The sequence below is a fragment of the Plectropomus leopardus genome, chromosome 6 (assembly GCF_008729295.1).
Source record: "Plectropomus leopardus isolate mb chromosome 6, YSFRI_Pleo_2.0, whole genome shotgun sequence".
Classification (NCBI taxonomy): domain Eukaryota; kingdom Metazoa; phylum Chordata; class Actinopteri; order Perciformes; family Serranidae; genus Plectropomus; species Plectropomus leopardus.
Genome location: NC_056468.1, coordinates 21,119,353 through 21,137,282, shown reverse-complemented (window position 1 = coordinate 21,137,282; position 17,930 = coordinate 21,119,353). Strand labels below are relative to the sequence as shown.

The 17,930-nt window shown below is 40.0% G+C and overlaps 1 protein-coding gene across 1 annotated transcript in view; it reads left to right on the top strand.

Moving 5' to 3' along the window:
• The first annotated feature begins 670 nt into the window (after positions 1 to 670).
• The window catches only part of ntrk2a (neurotrophic tyrosine kinase, receptor, type 2a), a 102,913-nt gene continuing 85,653 nt past the window's right edge, over positions 671 to 17,930 (top strand). Inside the window, exons 1-5 of the mRNA XM_042488050.1 lie at positions 671 to 1,235; positions 4,645 to 4,719; positions 9,040 to 9,111; positions 9,491 to 9,559; positions 10,719 to 10,867. Coding sequence (XP_042343984.1) covers positions 982 to 1,235; positions 4,645 to 4,719; positions 9,040 to 9,111; positions 9,491 to 9,559; positions 10,719 to 10,867 — 619 coding nt within the window. The 5' untranslated portion in view covers positions 671 to 981. The remainder of the gene's footprint in view (positions 1,236 to 4,644; positions 4,720 to 9,039; positions 9,112 to 9,490; positions 9,560 to 10,718; positions 10,868 to 17,930) is intronic.

The window sequence follows — 17,930 nt, the reverse complement described above, 5'->3', positions numbered from 1 at the left end:
AGCACAACCAACCAACCAACACATAACAGCTGGAGTTCATCTTCTCACAGCTCACACCGCCTATTCATTTATCACTCTACTTTATTACTTTACTACTTACTTTATTATTGATTTTGAATTAATATATTGTTGTTCGCTGGTTCACACACACACACACACACACACACACACACACACACAAACTTTAGGGTTGCACTGATACCAGTTTTAAGGTACACTGTCATATGCAAGTTGACGATTATTGTACCATTTACATTTGCTTACCTACAATATTGAAAAAAAAAGCATCTCACCTCTTATTTTAATTAATTTGGGGGGGGGGGTGTCTTTACATATACTTGCTACAAAATGGTTTTAAGTTTTAATTACAGTAATAAAACATTTATTCAAAAAACTAACCCTTTTGATTGATAATAATTCTGTAATACTGTGATAACATAAAAAAACGTGATATTTTCTTAGTTATAGATAGATCTCCAAATTTAATATTCATGAATGAATGTATGTGATATGTGTAGGCTTAATTTTTTTTGTTGGTTTTATAAAATGCTTTGGCAGTAACAATTTTTGGTGATGCTAATAGAGCTATTTAAATTTGCGAGAGAGAGAGCGTGAGTCGTAAGAGAGAGATAGAGAGAGAGAGAGAGAGAGAGAGAGAGAGGGGGAGAGAGAGGGAGATCTCCTCCTTGGCTCACACCCGTCAGTGTGGCAGTGTGATTTTGACTGACTGGCTGACTGACGGGGGACTCTGGAGGAAACACACAGGGAGAAGGGACGACACGCACACTCCGGGTTTCTTTTTTTTCTGTCATCGTTGTCACGGCTGATGGTTTTCTAGCTGCGCCGCCTGTATCCACCTCAGCATCGGATTTTGCTTCATTTCTCCCCTCCTTGATTGGCTGAACCGGGGCTGAACCCAGCCAACCTGGGCCGGGCTGTGGGGCTGTTCAGCGAGCCTTATAGCTGAAGTTGGCACCCGAGATGAGCGCCTGGAGACCCGGGAGCGGGGCTCTCTCTTCGCCGGGGAGAGGGTCTGGGTCGTGGCGGTGCTGGTGGTGGTGGGTTATGTTAATCGGGGTGGCCGTGGGCTCCGGGGATCCGTGGATGTCCGCGGAGGCATGTCTGTCGTCTTGTTCTTGCAGCGGCACCAGGATCTCCTGTGTGGACCCGGAGCGGGGTATCAGTGCTTTCCCCGTCCTGCAGAGCGAGGCGGAGATGGAGAACATCACCGACATGTGAGTGTCTCCCATAAGCATCACATTTACAGAGATAATGATGTCGGATTCATCAACGCTCCTCTTATTTATCCCGCTTTTATTCATGTGGTTGTATTTTCCAACACTCTCCAAACAAATGAATGTCATCCTTTCCTCCTCCTCTGCCAGCTGTGTCTGGAGCTGACGGTCCGCAAAGAAAGAGCCACACCAAATCTTGTTTTTTTTTTTTGCAATGGTTCTTGATCTCATACATGAATGTAAAGCGAATTCACACATTTAAGAGCTAGGCTATACATTAAAACCCCATTAATTTACTAGGCACAGGTTCCGCTTAGACGCGCATCATGTGTAACCTACATTGCATAACAGGCTCATTGCCATCATGGGGCACATCAGTCTTTCAACAACAGCGTGCAAACAGCATATTTCCAAAAAAGAAAGCAGCTAAAGCTGATAGACTTGATTCTGACTATAAGACAAAGCCCTGTCTGTGTGCGAGCGCGTGCATGTGCATGTGCCTGTGTGTATGTGTGTGTGTGGACCCAGACACGCACACCAGACACCACTGTCCAAATATTAGTATAGACACTTCCCAAGATGGCTTATATGAGGGTATACAAATGAACTGCAGAAGCTCAGAAAAATCGATGTTCAAGAGAAAAAAAAGTCTAATCAGAGTAAACGTTTTAAGATCTGCTCTTCGGGGATGACAAAATCTCAGTGTGCTTATTTGAAATGCACTGTACCCCCTTTTTCTTGACACGTCATGTGGCCTAGAAATAAACCGTGACACGTCTGAGCGTTTATATCTGCGAGCAATTAAAAGAGGAGATTAAAATATCGAATTGCTGCAATATCTTTCCTGGCAGAGATAAACGGCCTTGTTGATAATGACTTGTCAGAGATGAACTTGGGAGAAGCCTTGGACGCTGTTTAAATGAGCCAGCAGTCTGCTGAAAAGCATTCACTGAGTGCTTGGCTAATGTAAACAGACAAATTACTACTGATGACCGTGCGACGGCTAATTCCAAAACGACCTTGCCAAAAAAAAAAAAAAAAAAACACAAAAAACCAACAACCAGTGAGAGACAGGTTATCGTGTCCCCTGTCTGTGTTAATTGGTTAGACATCATGTTTTTATGACATCTGCACACAGTCTGACAGAACAGAATGGGCTTTCAGCGTCAGTGTGAATTTCAAAATGGGTGTTCAAACTAAAACACAGCAGCTTGTGTTTCTGTGTCATCTCTGCCTTATGTATGGATGTCTTTAGGATAAAGTCTGTGTCAAACAAATTCTATTTAGTTCTCATCTGCTAAGAAAATATCCTCACAGTTGAGCTGGGTGTGCTAAATGACTGACAGATAACCTCATATTGGTAAAGTGGGAGATTTTGGGGGGTGTTGACTTTTCTAAAAATATTAACTCAAGAGAGACGACAGAAAAGTTATTTTACAGGTCATACAGTCTTTAATTAAGATAAAAAAAACCAAATTTTAACCCGCAACATAAATATCTTGTGTCATAATGCTGACATTATTGCCCAAAGGCGGTCATCAAGACAGAGCCCAGGTGGGGCTTAAGCACTTGCCCTTTTGGCTTCTGACTAGATAAGTGTCCTTTTTGCAAGACAGTTTTTTTCTGTTTATGTTTCTTTTTCTTTTTTTTTAACCCATGGCATCAAATCTCAATTAAAAGCCACTTTTGATGCATTTGGGTTCTATTTCTGCGAGACCGCCCGAGCCCGTTCCCTTGTGAGAGCCACCACAGTTAACGTACACAAATCAAGCGCCCTCCCTGACCTGCCCTCAGTCAGCCAGTTATCGATGGCGTTTGCCCTAAGACTAGTTTTTTTTTTTTGTCGCTGTTGTGAAATAAAACCCTGTATTGAAATAAAGACATTTGTAAGTAAGTAAAAGATGGGGTTCTTTATGTAACTTTATTATACTGTTATTTTATAAATAATTATGAGACAGGTAACCCTTTTTTGTGCTTGAGTACCTGCCCCAAATCAAATTTCTACACTAAAAACATTTATTCAGAATTGAATTTTAGTTGTGTATCATCATTGTCAAGCAATTTGAAGCTTTATAAAATTAATTTTATGAAACAGTGTGTCTATGATACTGCTTTCAAAGAGTGAGTTTAATTTATCAGTGTGCAGACCCAAGGCATTGTGGGTCAGCTTCTTTTATTATCGAAAGGCACATATCAAATGTTTTCACAGTTTTTTTTCAACAGTATTCTTTTCAGGCTTTATTTGGTCTTTATTTGATCATGATGAAGGAGAGCTGACAGGAAATTAGGGGAGAGAGGAGAGGTGATATGCAACAAAAGTCCCCTGTTTGCCAGACTTGTAGTGGGCTTGCTGTAATAACATGGTGTGTGTGGTAAAGCGTCTTAGACCACCACTCCCATAGGCCAACAATTTTAGGGTTAGGTGTTGCCTTTTTAATCCTCACTGATCATCTTTTAACTTGCATTGACTTTTGAGACTGGAGAGATTTAAAATCGAGATGCAAATTTCAGGGGGGGATACAGGGGACACGTCCCCCTCAATATGTAGTGCATGTGCATTTGTCCCCGCCCCAACAGAAACACATAAGTAGCAGAGGACTTTTATTTTGACAAATTATCTAATGTACACGATAAATGGATGCAGAAAAGGCACAAATTGAAGCCTAAAATCTCTCCAAAACACTGGGAATTAATTGTTAGATGCTCAAAATTTCCTGGCTTTTTTGACATAATCTACACCCTGGGTAAAATACAATGTATCATATTGTTTTGGTCTAATCATCAACAAATGTAAATCTTATATTGAAGGCCCCTCACTGCTACAGCCATGTAATGATCTCAGAAGTCAATGAGTCTAATTAAGAATGCGTTTTTGTTCCCAGTCGGATGCTGTGTGTCTACATGAAAAGCATTATTTAATGACCTTATGATTTAGCCAAACATATGTGCAACAGTGAGACCGAAGGTTTCTTCCTGCTCTGCCTGTTACACCATGTTCCCTTCGTAGGTGAGATGTTCTGGTTTTGTTTATCTCTCAACGTCCCCAGACATCTGATCCCAAAGCTGTGATATCTGGAAAGTAGACATACTGTTTTTCAGAACCTGTTCACAAAGTTTTACTCATTCACACGAGGGAGTTGCCCACAATCATCTCCCGTTAACGGGTCAAGTGCCCTGCTCCAGTGCAGCTGAGGAAAAGAGGAGAGCCTGGTGCTGTTTCTCTACTTTAAAAACAACCAGCTCCTTCGTGTGCCATCTATCAGCTGCATTCCTTTAGGAGTTCATTTTTTAATTTTGAGCTCTAATTATATGTGCTTATTATGTCCCTTTGTCTTGTTGAAATGCTTCTGTTTATGCGTCCCTCCGTTAACAAATGAGCCTTCTGACACACACTTATATCCCCTGACAGCTACATCGCCAACCAGAGCAGCTTCTCCTCCATCAACGACAAAGACCTGCACTACTACAAGAATCTCAGGAACCTGTGAGTTTCTTATGCTGTATATTACCAAGACAAACACTTTGTCCCAGGACAAATATTCAGGGGTAGAGTCAAGACATAAAATTGCTGATAAATGATCAAACACAGTGTTTTTATGTCATATATTTTTATATTTAGTGGTTGTTAACTACATCACATATTGCGTTAAAGGGAGAGTTCATCCAAAAATCGAAAATGCATGTCTTTTCTCTTACCTGTAGTACTATATATTGATCTAAATTGTTTTGGTGTGAGTTGTGGAGTGTTGGAGATAACAGCTGTAAAGATGTCCGTCTTCTCTCGGATGTAATGGAACAAGACGGCACTCGACTTGTGGTGCTCAAAAATTCAACAGCTCTCTGTTGTTCCAGTATTCCTGATCAGCTTACTGAAGATAATCCACAGACCTTATTGTGAGCAGTTTCATGCAGGAACTATTTTCTTTCTATCAAACTACATCTGACAACTGTATCACTGTGCAGAGGGAAGCTTGCAAAAGGCAAGATGTAAACATTGACTCCTCATTATGTTTATATACAGCTAATTTGATATAAAAACAGGCAAATTTGCAATACACTATGCAGTCATAGTGACTACAGTGTTATTTTTTAAATTACTTTTTTTATTAACATTTAATCAAAATCATGTTTTTTCCCTAAATCTAACCAAACTGCATTTGTTACCTAAACCTACGACAAAAGTCTGTATTATGTTTATTATCAAAATGTAACTGAAATCCTGATCTCTCCCTAACTTTAACCAAAATGCTATTGTTGCCTAAACCTTAGACAGGAGTGTGGACACAAAGCAGAAGTTCTGGTGTAAAGGTCCTGCAACAGCGTAATTAAGAGAGCAGTTTAGTTACACAGACACGTAATTTCTGGGAGACAGAGTTGCAGTAGATGCACACTTCCTTCTGCACAGTGGTAAGGTTGACAGGTGCAGTTTGGTAGAAAGAAAATAGTTCCTACATGAAACTACTGCCAACAAGGTCTGTGGATTGTGCTTTAAGCACCACAAGCTGAGTGCTATCCAATTCCATATTGGAAAGAAGGCAAACATCTTTACAGCCGATATCTCCAAAACTCAGCAACTCACACCAAAACAATCTACATTGATAAATAGCACTATAAGTGAGAGGAAAAATGTGTATCTTTTATTATGGGGTGAACTGTCCCTTTAAAATGCTCCTACTGTACACAAACATAGAGCCAAAATATAAGCAGCATTTTAAGGCAGAATGTATAACAGTTTCACTACATTTTAATGGCATTTCAACAGTAATTCTATACTTATTTAGCTTGTTAAAATCCACCAAATGAGAAATATTGATTTACTTTTCCTTTATTGATTATTCTCCTTCTTGGCTTCAGGCAATATGCAACAGTATTTGTGTCTGTTGCTTTAAAAATCCTGCTGAGTTGATCTTAGGGTGTTTTATAGATACTGTATTTTGCTATGCATCTGTGTCTCATTTTATTTCTTATAACAGTTGTCCTGAGTAGCACTTTCTTGCAATGTAATAATCTGTTAAGTGGACACTACCTAATTTCCAAGCCAATATCACATTTGGTAAATAGATACTACAAAGCATGGTACACACCGCAAGAGTATATGCTTTTAATTGTGGTTGGACCCAGTGGGAACAAAACAAGTGCTGCTTTTGAGCCACAGTCATATAGATAACTGTTCCACATGTCTGAGAAATATTTTATGTACAATTTCATTCTGTCTTGATACTAATATGATAATGCCGTTTCACAGTTATGATATTTTTACAGTAATCATTTGTTAAGTGTCATGTTTTATAAATAGTGAAGTGAAAATCTGTGCTCGGTCGCGTCAGATGAGGTGAATCAGTCATAGAACATCTGTTAGACCAACTTTTCATATCAGATAATGATGTCTTACAGCCTCACCTCAGCTGATGACGGGCACACACTCTCTGCACCTGGTTTTAATAGTGCTGAGTAATGCACAGTGTGCAGGAATATTAAAGGCACCTGACTCTTTAAAGTGTTTTTTTGTACATAAAGAGGCTTTTCATTGAGACATCTGTTAAATTCACAAATGTGCATGTGCTGACATTGTATTCGAGCATACTTGTGAATATCCCTGAACAATGGCTCACTGGAAAGATCTTTCAGTGGGAAATTTGTATGGAGCCCCCTTTATTAGAGAGGCGAAATCGTTATTGAGTATAATTGATTAATCTCTTTTTTTCCAGGACAGATTATAGTGTAGTATTCATGATACTCAGTGCAAATTGTTCCTGATGCATAAGGAAAGGTGATCTGTTGATGTTTGTGCAAACCTAAATTTAGCATGACAGTAACGTTTGGGGTACACGGGGGGGACTGGCCATCTGGCATACCAGGCACTTTCCTGGTGGGCTGACGTGCCTTTTGTTGTTGTTGTTGTTGTTGTTGTTGTTGCTGTTTGACCGCCCAGTAAAACAGGTAGATAGGTAGATCGGCCCTTTTTTTTTTCTTAAACACTAGGCTGTCCCAATCCCATCTTTAAACTGCTCTGTTTTCTGGTTCAGTGCTTTTAATAAACAGTGCACTTGCACAAACAGAGTGCCATAATAGATAAGACAAAAAGCAAGGGAGACGCAGAGAAACTGCAGGCCGAAAAAAGACTTTTGACCCCGACTCTCTCGACCCTTGAGAGACTTACTGGTCAGAGTGAACTCAAGTCAGCGGCTGTTGTGGCAGCAGCACAGTGACTGCATCTCTCCTTCTTTACTCTTGCCGTGCAAAACCTGTTCTCATTCCCAGGTCATCAAATGACGACAATATGTCACGCCCCTCTGTGTCTCTTAGCCACGCACAGGGCACCCTTTATCGTATCTATGTGACGCACAGCTGAAGCACACTGTAACACCTGGTTGATGTTGTAAAATGGTTGAGGTTAGGTTCAGGCAACAGAACTACTTGGTTAGGTTTATAAAGACGATCAGGTTTTGGTTTTAAATAAGAATGTTTACGATGTAAATTGATTCAAATACATCACTTGGGTAACGTCGATGTCGGTTCGTAAATTCTGTAACGTTATGTTAAAACAAAACTGGTTTCACATGTGACAAAAGTCAGTTTTTTTTTAACCATCCATCTGTCCTCCCTGCCATTCTACATGGACATTTTCACATTTTATAGGACCTCAGTTAATCACAGCATCAATTACTGCTGTGGTTGCATCCCACAAAGACGCTAAAGTGCGCCCTTGGCATGAATATAACAAAACAAAGGGCATGACAAAGCGTCAGTATCTGACGCCCTGTGAAGTATAACGGGCTGACGCAAACAGGATTGAGGAACCATAATTATGGGAATCTGCATCAGAAAGTGATTTAATTTTAAGGCTGTCATGATGTAAGGCTATGTAAAGCTCAACCCTAAAAAAAAATCGAACTAGTATGTATGAATGTGCAATAGGCTGTGCTGCACGACAGCCTGTCAAAATAAATGGGGGGGGGGGCTGATGTCAGTGCTGTGTGACACAGTTTTCACCATTAATTGATTGCACAAATGGGTACATGATAATGTACCCAAAATTTCTAAGAGTACAATTCCCAGGCCCCCACTTAAAATGCTGACAAAACCTGCACACTTGTATAATACTGCATGTGTATGACATTAATGCATTTGTATTAACATGCATTTATCCGATCGATTGTGGCGGCCAGGCAGGGCCAAAATGCTGTGACCACCCCTGGGGGTACATTACCGTTGTCTAAAGAGACAGGCACATTAATTGATCTCTCGTAAGAGAAAATACTTTATGATGCCAGTCACGTTTATGTCTGATACGTTTTATCACTGCAACAGTATTTGTTTGGTGTCTCATTAACCACAAATGTTTCCAGAGGATGTATATTGTTTTCACATTAATACAGTTTTTGTTTGCATAATTTGTTTAAACGTCACCTTAATGGGAAAAGCAGACAATCTAATATTTGTCTTTCTTTCAGTCTAAACGCTTTTTGTGTCCCTTTCACAGTTATAACCTCACACCATCGACCTAAACTCATATAACAATGCTAATTTTTCACAACGTGGTTAATCAGATGCGATGTGTAGGATTAGTGATAATGCAATATTAAGAGCAGACTTTGTGTTGCCAGGTGGTGATTTTTCTGGTCTATGTATCCTCCTCTAGCAGGGTCGATTAGAAACTGCTACAAAATGTATTTTCTCAGACTTCATCAGGAACCTGACTTTATGTTTTTGGTGTTGCTAATGTTGCATTTGTGGTTAATTGTTTGAATATATGCTGACGACTACGACAATGACGTATTTTTTTCCTTTTTTCTTTTGCCAGAACGGTGACCAACAGCAGGCTCACATATGTATCAAAGCTGGCCTTTCAAAACAACCTCAAGCTACAGTACCTGTAAGTTCATGCATCTATTGACACTGCGCAGATTTATCTATGACCTTTAGTGAGTCATTTGTTTGACAAAACTGTTATTCATTTAGCTGTGTTTCAATTTAATTAATTTACTGTTTTATTTATTATTGAAGCTGATGAACAGAAAATGTATGCCATAATATACAGAAGATTTATTTGTTACATTATCAAGAGAAATAACCATAAAAAAACATCCTGTGACTTCAGATTCAGACTGTCCAGTCAAATAGTGCACTGACTTTTAATAATTCAGGCCTTTTGCTGCATGTAAAAATGTGCCATTCGATTCTGTATCACCAAACTAATATTTTGTCATGGTTTACAAATGCAATCTCACTCAGATGTTCCACTTAATTTCCAGGAATCTGAAAGATAACAACCTGTCATCGCTGTCCTGGAGGATATTCAAACACCTCAACATCTCTTATCTGTGAGTTCAGTGCCGCCTTCTCTATCAGTCTGTCCATCTCCGTGTCTGTCTGTCCGTCTGTCTGTTCCTGGCTCTCTCTGATTTTCCTTCCAGTCATCATCACCTTCTGTAGATAAATATATTCCTATAGCAGCCGTGATGTCACCTATAGATTTCTGATGTGATGTTTTGAAGCTTGGCGACAGATTTACTGCTGCCTGCAATCTTGATTTTCTGGGGCCAGAACATAATTAATATTTTTATTTAGGTGTAGGTAACAGGGTGGAGACTGAGATAAGCTGAAGTGGGCCAGCAGCAGTTAACCACCAGGGTACAGTAAATGTGTGTCGATGAATGCAAATATATTCCCCCATACATACCCTTTACTCAGTTACACATCCCTAATTAATATTACTTGTATCAAGGCAGTAATTCTCACATTGCATTGAGTGATATTTAAAAACTAAAATTGTGTAAAAGAAATGAATGCTCTTTGCAGTTTTGCAGAAATGCAGTTTAAAGGAACAGTTCAACATTATATGCTTATGAACTTACATAAGGTTAGATGAATTTCAAATTCTGATGGCAAAAATAGCAATATGTTTTCACAGACATATAGATGCTACACTGTTGCAGCTCGTCTCTGCACGCTTTGCATTTGTCCATCGCCCAGCATACATTACGTTTTGTTGCTCTGAAATCCTGAGGCATTTTGGTCAACAGACATTAATAACACCACTTGGAAATCATAAAACAAACAAATGACTCCAAATGTTGTAGTTATTACATTTGCAGGAAATTTCGTATAATGTTTGCAGAAGGCAGCTACAACTGCTTTACTACGTTTGTGGGATTATTATATTAAAAGCAGCAGATTTGTATTACATTTGTGGTTTATTACATTTGTGAGTTGTTGTACATTTGTTACAAGCCACGCCGGCTTTTTTTCCCGGTTTTCAGTTTTTATGCAAAGCTTAGCTGACTGGCTGTTGGTGGTAGCTTCAGACTAGAATTGTACCTAAATCCACTAACTCTCTGCAAGAAATCAATTAAGCTCATTCACCAAAATGCTGAATAACTTCTTTAAGGCATGTTGAAACTCGCAGAGTTCAATTCAGCTATTGCTTTGTCTTTTAAAATGTTCAGTCTGCTCACTGACTGTTCTTGTGTGTGTGTGTAGGATCCTGACAGGGAACCCTCTGCACTGCTCCTGTGAGAACATGTGGATCAAGCTGTTGTTAGGAGAGGAAGCAGACACTCAGGAGCTGCGCTGCATCGAGGATGGAGGAGGACGCAAGCTGCTGTCCAAACTGACACTACCTAACTGTGGTGAGGACACGGACACACACACACACACACACACACACACACAGAGTAACGAGCTGGAAAAGACGTTGCGGCACAGTGCAAAGTGTTGAAGCACCTGGAGGAAAACTGTAGTTGTAATGTTTTCACCTCTACAAAGATTCGGAAGAATCTTTGTTTTGATTGTGCTCTCTCTCATGTTCTGCGTGTGTCTGACACATCTGTTTGTGTGCAAGTGTTTGTGTGTGTGTTTGCATAAATGTGAAGTGCAAGACATAACTTGTTATTGCAAGACAAGTGTGTTAAGGGTTGTGTCTGTTCTCACGGGAGGTGAGGGGGATAAACAACTGGAGAAAGTGAAGTTTGTTGTTAAAACCTATGAAAATAACTTTACAGGAATACAACTCATGCACACTAAAGCCACAGCAGTAAGGCTGTACATGTGACAGGCTGGTTTATGTGCACACGCTGTATTTCACTTATGCAGGCCTCTGCTTGTCTGTATATTGTAATTTCTTCAGACACTTTGCAAAGCTGCAATGTCTTACACATGAACGAGAAAACAAATGACCAAATGAATGCATGTATGAACACTCAGCTTTTATAGAGGGCTTAAAAATATTCCTGCAGGGTGTCACTGAAAGGCCACCGACACCGCCGTTATCTCTGCGCTTTCTTGTATGATGCATAGATTAACTGCCAGATGGAGGACAGTGAAATGCGTGACCTACAGAGCAGTGTTTGTGTGCGCTATGTGTGAGAGAGTATTTCATGTTACAGACCTGTTACAGTCATCAGAGACATTTGCTCATAGGTGTAGAATGGTCTCTGTACAGGACATTATAGAAGCAGAAAAACAGAGAGAGCATTTGTGTGTCTCAACACATAGATGACATCATTGAGTTTCAAAGATGCTGAGTGGGGAAAATTCACTGCATGCATCACAATAAAATGAAGTGTTATAAATACCATCTGCACTATGTCCTATGGCACCGGTGACCTGCTGTCACGCAGCAGATTTCATTTCCTTTTTCTCTGAATCATCATGTTTCGGTCATCTAGGAAGGAATTCTTTTAGGAGTTATGGAAAGCTGCACTCAGTCACAACAGCAATAATCACAGCTTTATGAGCAATAAAAGACATTTTCCTCAGATTTAATTGTGAAAACTTAATGAGACAATTTTACATCTTTGTTTAAGTTGCAAAGAAACAACATTTAGTATCTCCATGAAAAATAATGTGTCTACAAATCGAAATATTCTACTCTCTGCACCAATGCCGCAGTGCATCACAACTAGGGATGTCAAATGGTAAACTGTTAATCGCTTAACCACTCAGATTATTTTTGACTAGTTACACATCTCAGTCTGCAGGTTACTCTTCTATTTTTTCCCACTGGCCACATGTGGTATTGCAATGAAAAAATTCCCTGCAGCCCAAAAAGCATTTTCCCCAAAGGCCAACATTATAAAAGCCACATCTATGAAACTGTTGACAGGAAACCTCAAACTGTCATTTTTGACTCTTCCTATTCTGAATCTTTGAGCCATAGTGGTTTTTATATCTGTAAAACTTTCCTGGAGCAGAGAAAAGTGACTCAAAAATCTGTGACATCACCATAATGCAAAGTCTATAAGCAGAGCGGAAACATTCAGGCAGGCCAGCGGGAGAAACACTACAGCGTATATTCAGTGGGCTGCATATTGTGGAAGTCAACCCGGAAACTAAAAACCTTTCTCTGCGTATGCGCCATGCGAGTAACTCCAGTGAAATAAATAGTCACCGTCTTTAGTCTGTCGTCTAGGTATTATCAAAGTCTATGTGCCTTTGCAAAGTGGACTAGGAACTAGTGGAGAGTGCGGGTTGGGCGGTGGGCATGTTTCCACATGTTAACGCGGCTGGCCGGCTGTCTGACAGCACAGCCAAAAGAAAATAAAATTAAAGGCAAGACATTAACATCACAAAACATAAAAATGTCACCACTAAAAAGAGAGGGCTTTGAAATGTGGCGCTAAAGTTCACTTAGGCAGTGAAGCACCAGACTAAAAGGAAAGCCCTCTTCTACCACTTTTTTTCTTAAAAATGAACCAGTTAGTTAAAAGTTAATGGATGTTGACCTACTGAAAGCAAAATTAAAACTGACATCCCTATGTCAAGCTAACCAGCAAGCTTGCTTTCACTACCAGACAGACCAAAAACCTTTTATATGCTTGCTTAAGGGAGTGTTTATCAAGCTTGAATGTATAAATGTCAGCAGTTAATTGATGCTTTGTTCCCCCTTCTGCTTCGGTCGTCATGGATCTTTTTATTTTGGACTCTGTTCTTTTCAGGGTCAGAGTACAGCTTGACCTGTCTGTCCACACTCAGCCTGGATGTGTAGAATTTTATTATCTCAAATCTGCCTAAAAGTGACAGTTGGTAATAATTTAGAGCTTGATCCAAACAAATGATACACAGACAGTCAATGAGTCCAGTCAGATCCAGTTTGTTTTTGTAAAGTGAGAACTTAGAGGGATGTTAATGTCTGATTTATAAAACGCACAATAACAGCAGTCACAAAAGCTTTATAGGCCTCAATTGAAACGTAATGAAATTTTCTCTCCAATAAGCCAGAACATGAATCCTAAAGTATTTTTGCCATCTGGTCCAAAATAGCTTCAGGCAGTCAGGACGCAAACAATAAGTTAGCATGCAGGAAGCTAACAATGTCATTGATAACTCCTATTGATCCGTCCCCTCTGCCTCCCTTCCATTAGCAGAGGTTATTTTTGGCATTAGCACAGAAACAGCAGGGCCCCTGGAGATGTGGGCAGGGGACCCCCTGGCAGTGTGACATATGAGGAGGAGGACATGGTGGAGCAGGGGTGCCAAATAATGCCCCAGGGCAAACAATGATACACCAAAAGTCCGAACTGCCGGCCTTTCACTCTCTCTCGCTCTTTCTGTCTTTTCTCTATCTTTTGCCTTCCCTCTCTCAGGCCGTCTCTGCTCCTTTTTATTACTCATTTTCCATCTCTGTGTCTGCACGCATGCATGACTCCCCGTCCTTCTGTCCGTCTGAGCATTTCTGAGTGACATATGAGCAAGGCACAAAGCAGAGGAAGTGCCCAACAATGCCCTCGGGCTGACACTGATCTCTCAGGCCACCCGCATATGTCTCTCAGTCTGTGTCTCTCAGTGGACTGTTTACTGCTGGAGCACCACTCGAAAACGCTGGCAGACACACACTGTTCCCACTGCTGACCTACACTAAACTTCACTGAATGAAGGCTGCTCGAATGTTACTGCAGTCCTATGCGAGTACTGTGTCACTAAGCAAAAATCGGGGTTCCCACACAAGTTTCAAAACTTTTCCATGACTTTTCAAGGTCCCATAATAAAAACAGACTTTCTCGCCCTACTTGCCTGGCATGTGTCAAAAATATCAGATTCAAATTCTATGCAAACAAAATTCAAACCAGCTAGCATACAAAATGAAAGAGACATTTGATGGTAAACAAAACATTGTCACACATCGATGCATATTAGAGCATTGTTACATCGACAGCCACAGAAAATAAATTTGCTGTCATGTTACATTACGAAGATAGTTATCTACTATCTATCCACTGTAACAATATTCTTACACACAACAACTTTTCATTACTTTTCAAAAACTTTCAATAACTTTAACTAATTCTTTAACATTTCCAGGCCTGGAAAATGTCATAGAAAAAATGTGATTGTGATTTGATGATTTTTTTTCAATTTTTTCCATGACCATGAGAACCCTGAAAAATGTTCAAACAGCTGCACGTATTAAAACACTCAGTTGATTGTTAATATTATGATTAAAACAACAAAGCTCCATATAAACTCCGCACTCCCTTTAATAACTCGTTTTTAAGTTGTGAGATTACTTGATATAAAACATTAAAACTTTTTCTACCATTAATCTTGTGGCTAAAATCTGCTTTTTACCAAATGATCCAAATGTTAATAATCAAAACCAGCTGTCCCGAGCAAAGGTGCCCTTTTCCCCGCGTGCTGTGGAGCTGACAGCAGATGGATAACCGGACCTCTGCTGGTCACATCCCAGCGCTGATGCCCTCCGTCTTCGTCCATCTGTCCATCAGTCCGTCAGTCAGTCAGTCAGTCTGTCCATTTGTTTGGCTAGGATGACTGTCCTAACAGGTTTTATTTCCCTGTGTCCTCCCCTTTTCTGTCTTTCTATTGATTATTGTTCAAGAATGATTTCCTCTGCTCTCTTTTTTCATCTCTACTGTCTCCTCTGCTTACTGTACGTGTGAATATAATGTACTGCAGTAATACTCATCTTAAATGGCAACCATTTTCCAATTTACAAAAAAAAGAATCACATTGGGAATTTTTTGGTACTGTGAATGTAAAAAAATGTGCCAAAGTGCATCAAAAAGTAGGAATCCAAAGGTTTATTTACCAAACCTTGGGGCTTGATGATATTTGCCTTCGGCCAATTGTCAAATAAGATGATATTTGCCAGTGGCAGTACTGATGTTTTTTTTGTAGTGTCATTCATTCGCATAATACCAGGGACAATAGAAAAAGTGTTTGGGACTAACACCTTCCCTGGGACGCCGTCAGGACAAAAGGACGCAGTAAACTCCCCATAGATGTGCCAGGGGACATACCCTACTGTCTCCTCTGATAATATCACATTAAAAGGGAACAAACTAGGAACTAATTGTTGACGAAGGTTGTATGAGTTAAATTGCGATGCATTCAAGCTTCAGTAAAAATAGAAATTAGGTGAAGGTAAATTAGAATTTTTTCATAATTTATTCAAATGTTATCTTGAAAAATTTCATTTTTGGCAAGAAAACTGAATAAATACAGCTGTCTGAGGGAGAAATTTGTTGGTGTTTCCACAAAAATTAAAAATAGATATAAAGACAGGAAATTATGGCTCAATATAGTATATGGTAAAACGGCTTTTGAAGCAGTTATTTAAAAATGTTCTTCATGCTGTTTTTTCAAGGGTTGTTTTCTAATTTTGTATGATTAAATCTGTGCTCATTCAAATATACTGTGAAGGACCGAATGACTAAAACTGTTCAGTTACTTTATAATGAAGGTTTAAATGTTTCAAAAGCACAAAAGAGGGAACAAATCACCAAAAGAAGAGAAAAAACTGTATCTGCTGCAGCCAAGTTGCTATTTTAAGCATTGCTATTGGCCTAGAATTTCAAAATCAGAAACAAAATCAAATCGAAACCCCATGACAAAGCACCAAAGTAGAGTTTGTTTAGCAAAACTTAAGTGCCACAAAAGGATCCTCAGACCCCTGTAAGGGAGTTTGGCCTAAGCCCTTAATGTCCTCAAATGTTTGTTTACTAACCGGCCCCTGGCTTTCTGTCGTTTAGCAAAAGTGGCCCCCGGGCAAAGCCAGCTCGGTATTCCTGCAGTATAGCGTCACTACTCTACATACTTACATATCTGTCTGTGTGTCAAACTCTGTATCTCTCTGCTCCTTTGTTTTTGTGTGGTGTGCTCTTACAATGGTATATGTGAGACAAAAATGCAGCATGTGGGCACAGACTCGAGCAGTAAATGGCAGCACAGGCCGACCAAAAAGGCCAGATGGCTCTAGTGTCTGTGGGCAGAAAACGCTATTCACATGTACGAATTTCCTATAGGGAGACCACTCACTTACTTGTTAGGTAACAAGGACTTTTAACAAACAAAAACTAAAGTTGCAAAACTAAACTTAAAAAACAACACAGAAGTTGGAAAGCACAGAGAAAATCAGTGACGTACAGATTGACAGAAACAGAGGATCACGTCTGGCAGCGCTGATGTTTTATTAGGTCTTTTAAAGGTAATGAACATGATGTTTAGTGCTACGTTTGGCCTCTCTGCAGCCCTTTTTAGGCCATGCTGCTGTCATTTCAACAGCTGGACAACAGAGGGATTCAAGAGGGTTTGACATGGACAACAGCTTCAAAAACAGAAGAGCACAAAACAATTCACTAAATCACCATCATGGGAAAGGAAACGCTAAGAATTTAAAATACGGAGGAAAAGTCGTGTAAAGATGGCATTCAGTGCCGTTTTCTTATTTTTAAATTTATTGGTGGTCCTTCATGTGACAAGAATGATGCATAGCTGAACCAGCTCAGTATCATGAGGAATTATGTCGACGTTAGATGGCTCCTCGCCTCACGATTTACGTCCAATGCAAATGCAGGGAGCAGAGTGTCCTTTTTGTAGAGGAGGAGAGCACTGTACCGGTGTGGAGGTCGAGGTGATGGATGAGGTGAGGTGATGCCTGCCTTTAATGCAGAAGACCAAAGTTTTACCTTTAGTGATGTTTCCCTAACTTTGTCATAAACACATGAATAAATAAATACAATATATATGTATAAAAGAGCGACGCACAAGAAAGATATTGATGGATTTGAGGAAAATTAAAACCTACAAATGATCTTATGTCAAAGTCAGACAACCAATCAACTCGACTGACAACAGTTTTTAGGAAGAAAGTTAATAATCTATAACAAATTCTGGGTTTCAAAGTTGCTCGTCCAGCCGTGTCTCCCAGTCTCCTTCCTGTTTCTCTGCCTTCTTTGAGCAGTAATCACTTTGTGAATCCCTCTCATTATGCACTGACAGTCTTCAGTGTGCACAAACAACAACAGAAATATACTAAGGCAAACTCAGGGACGGACTTTGTGTTGTCACTTTTCAGCACATTTCCCTCTCTTGTTGTGTATCTCTCGCTCTCTCTTTCCTGCTTCTGCCTCTCATCACAAATCACCACATCTCTGTGGTGGAAAGGCTGGAGCCTTACATACTAAATGCGAACTCTCTAAACACCGATGTGGACGTGCCGATTGTGGGCCATAACAAGAGCTGACAACAATGACACCTCCAACAATGATGCTGAAGTATGCTGTGGTGTATTGTGCAAAGGTTTTAATCCAGAGCGGATGTTTTGCTTTTAAATATGAGCTGTGAGCAGCTATTCAGCTCCACATCACCGGGGCATATCCCCGATGCTGCGCTTGTAATTCACAGCCCATTCATAGCACATGCTCCTGGTGAATGAAGGTAATCTGAATTCAAGGA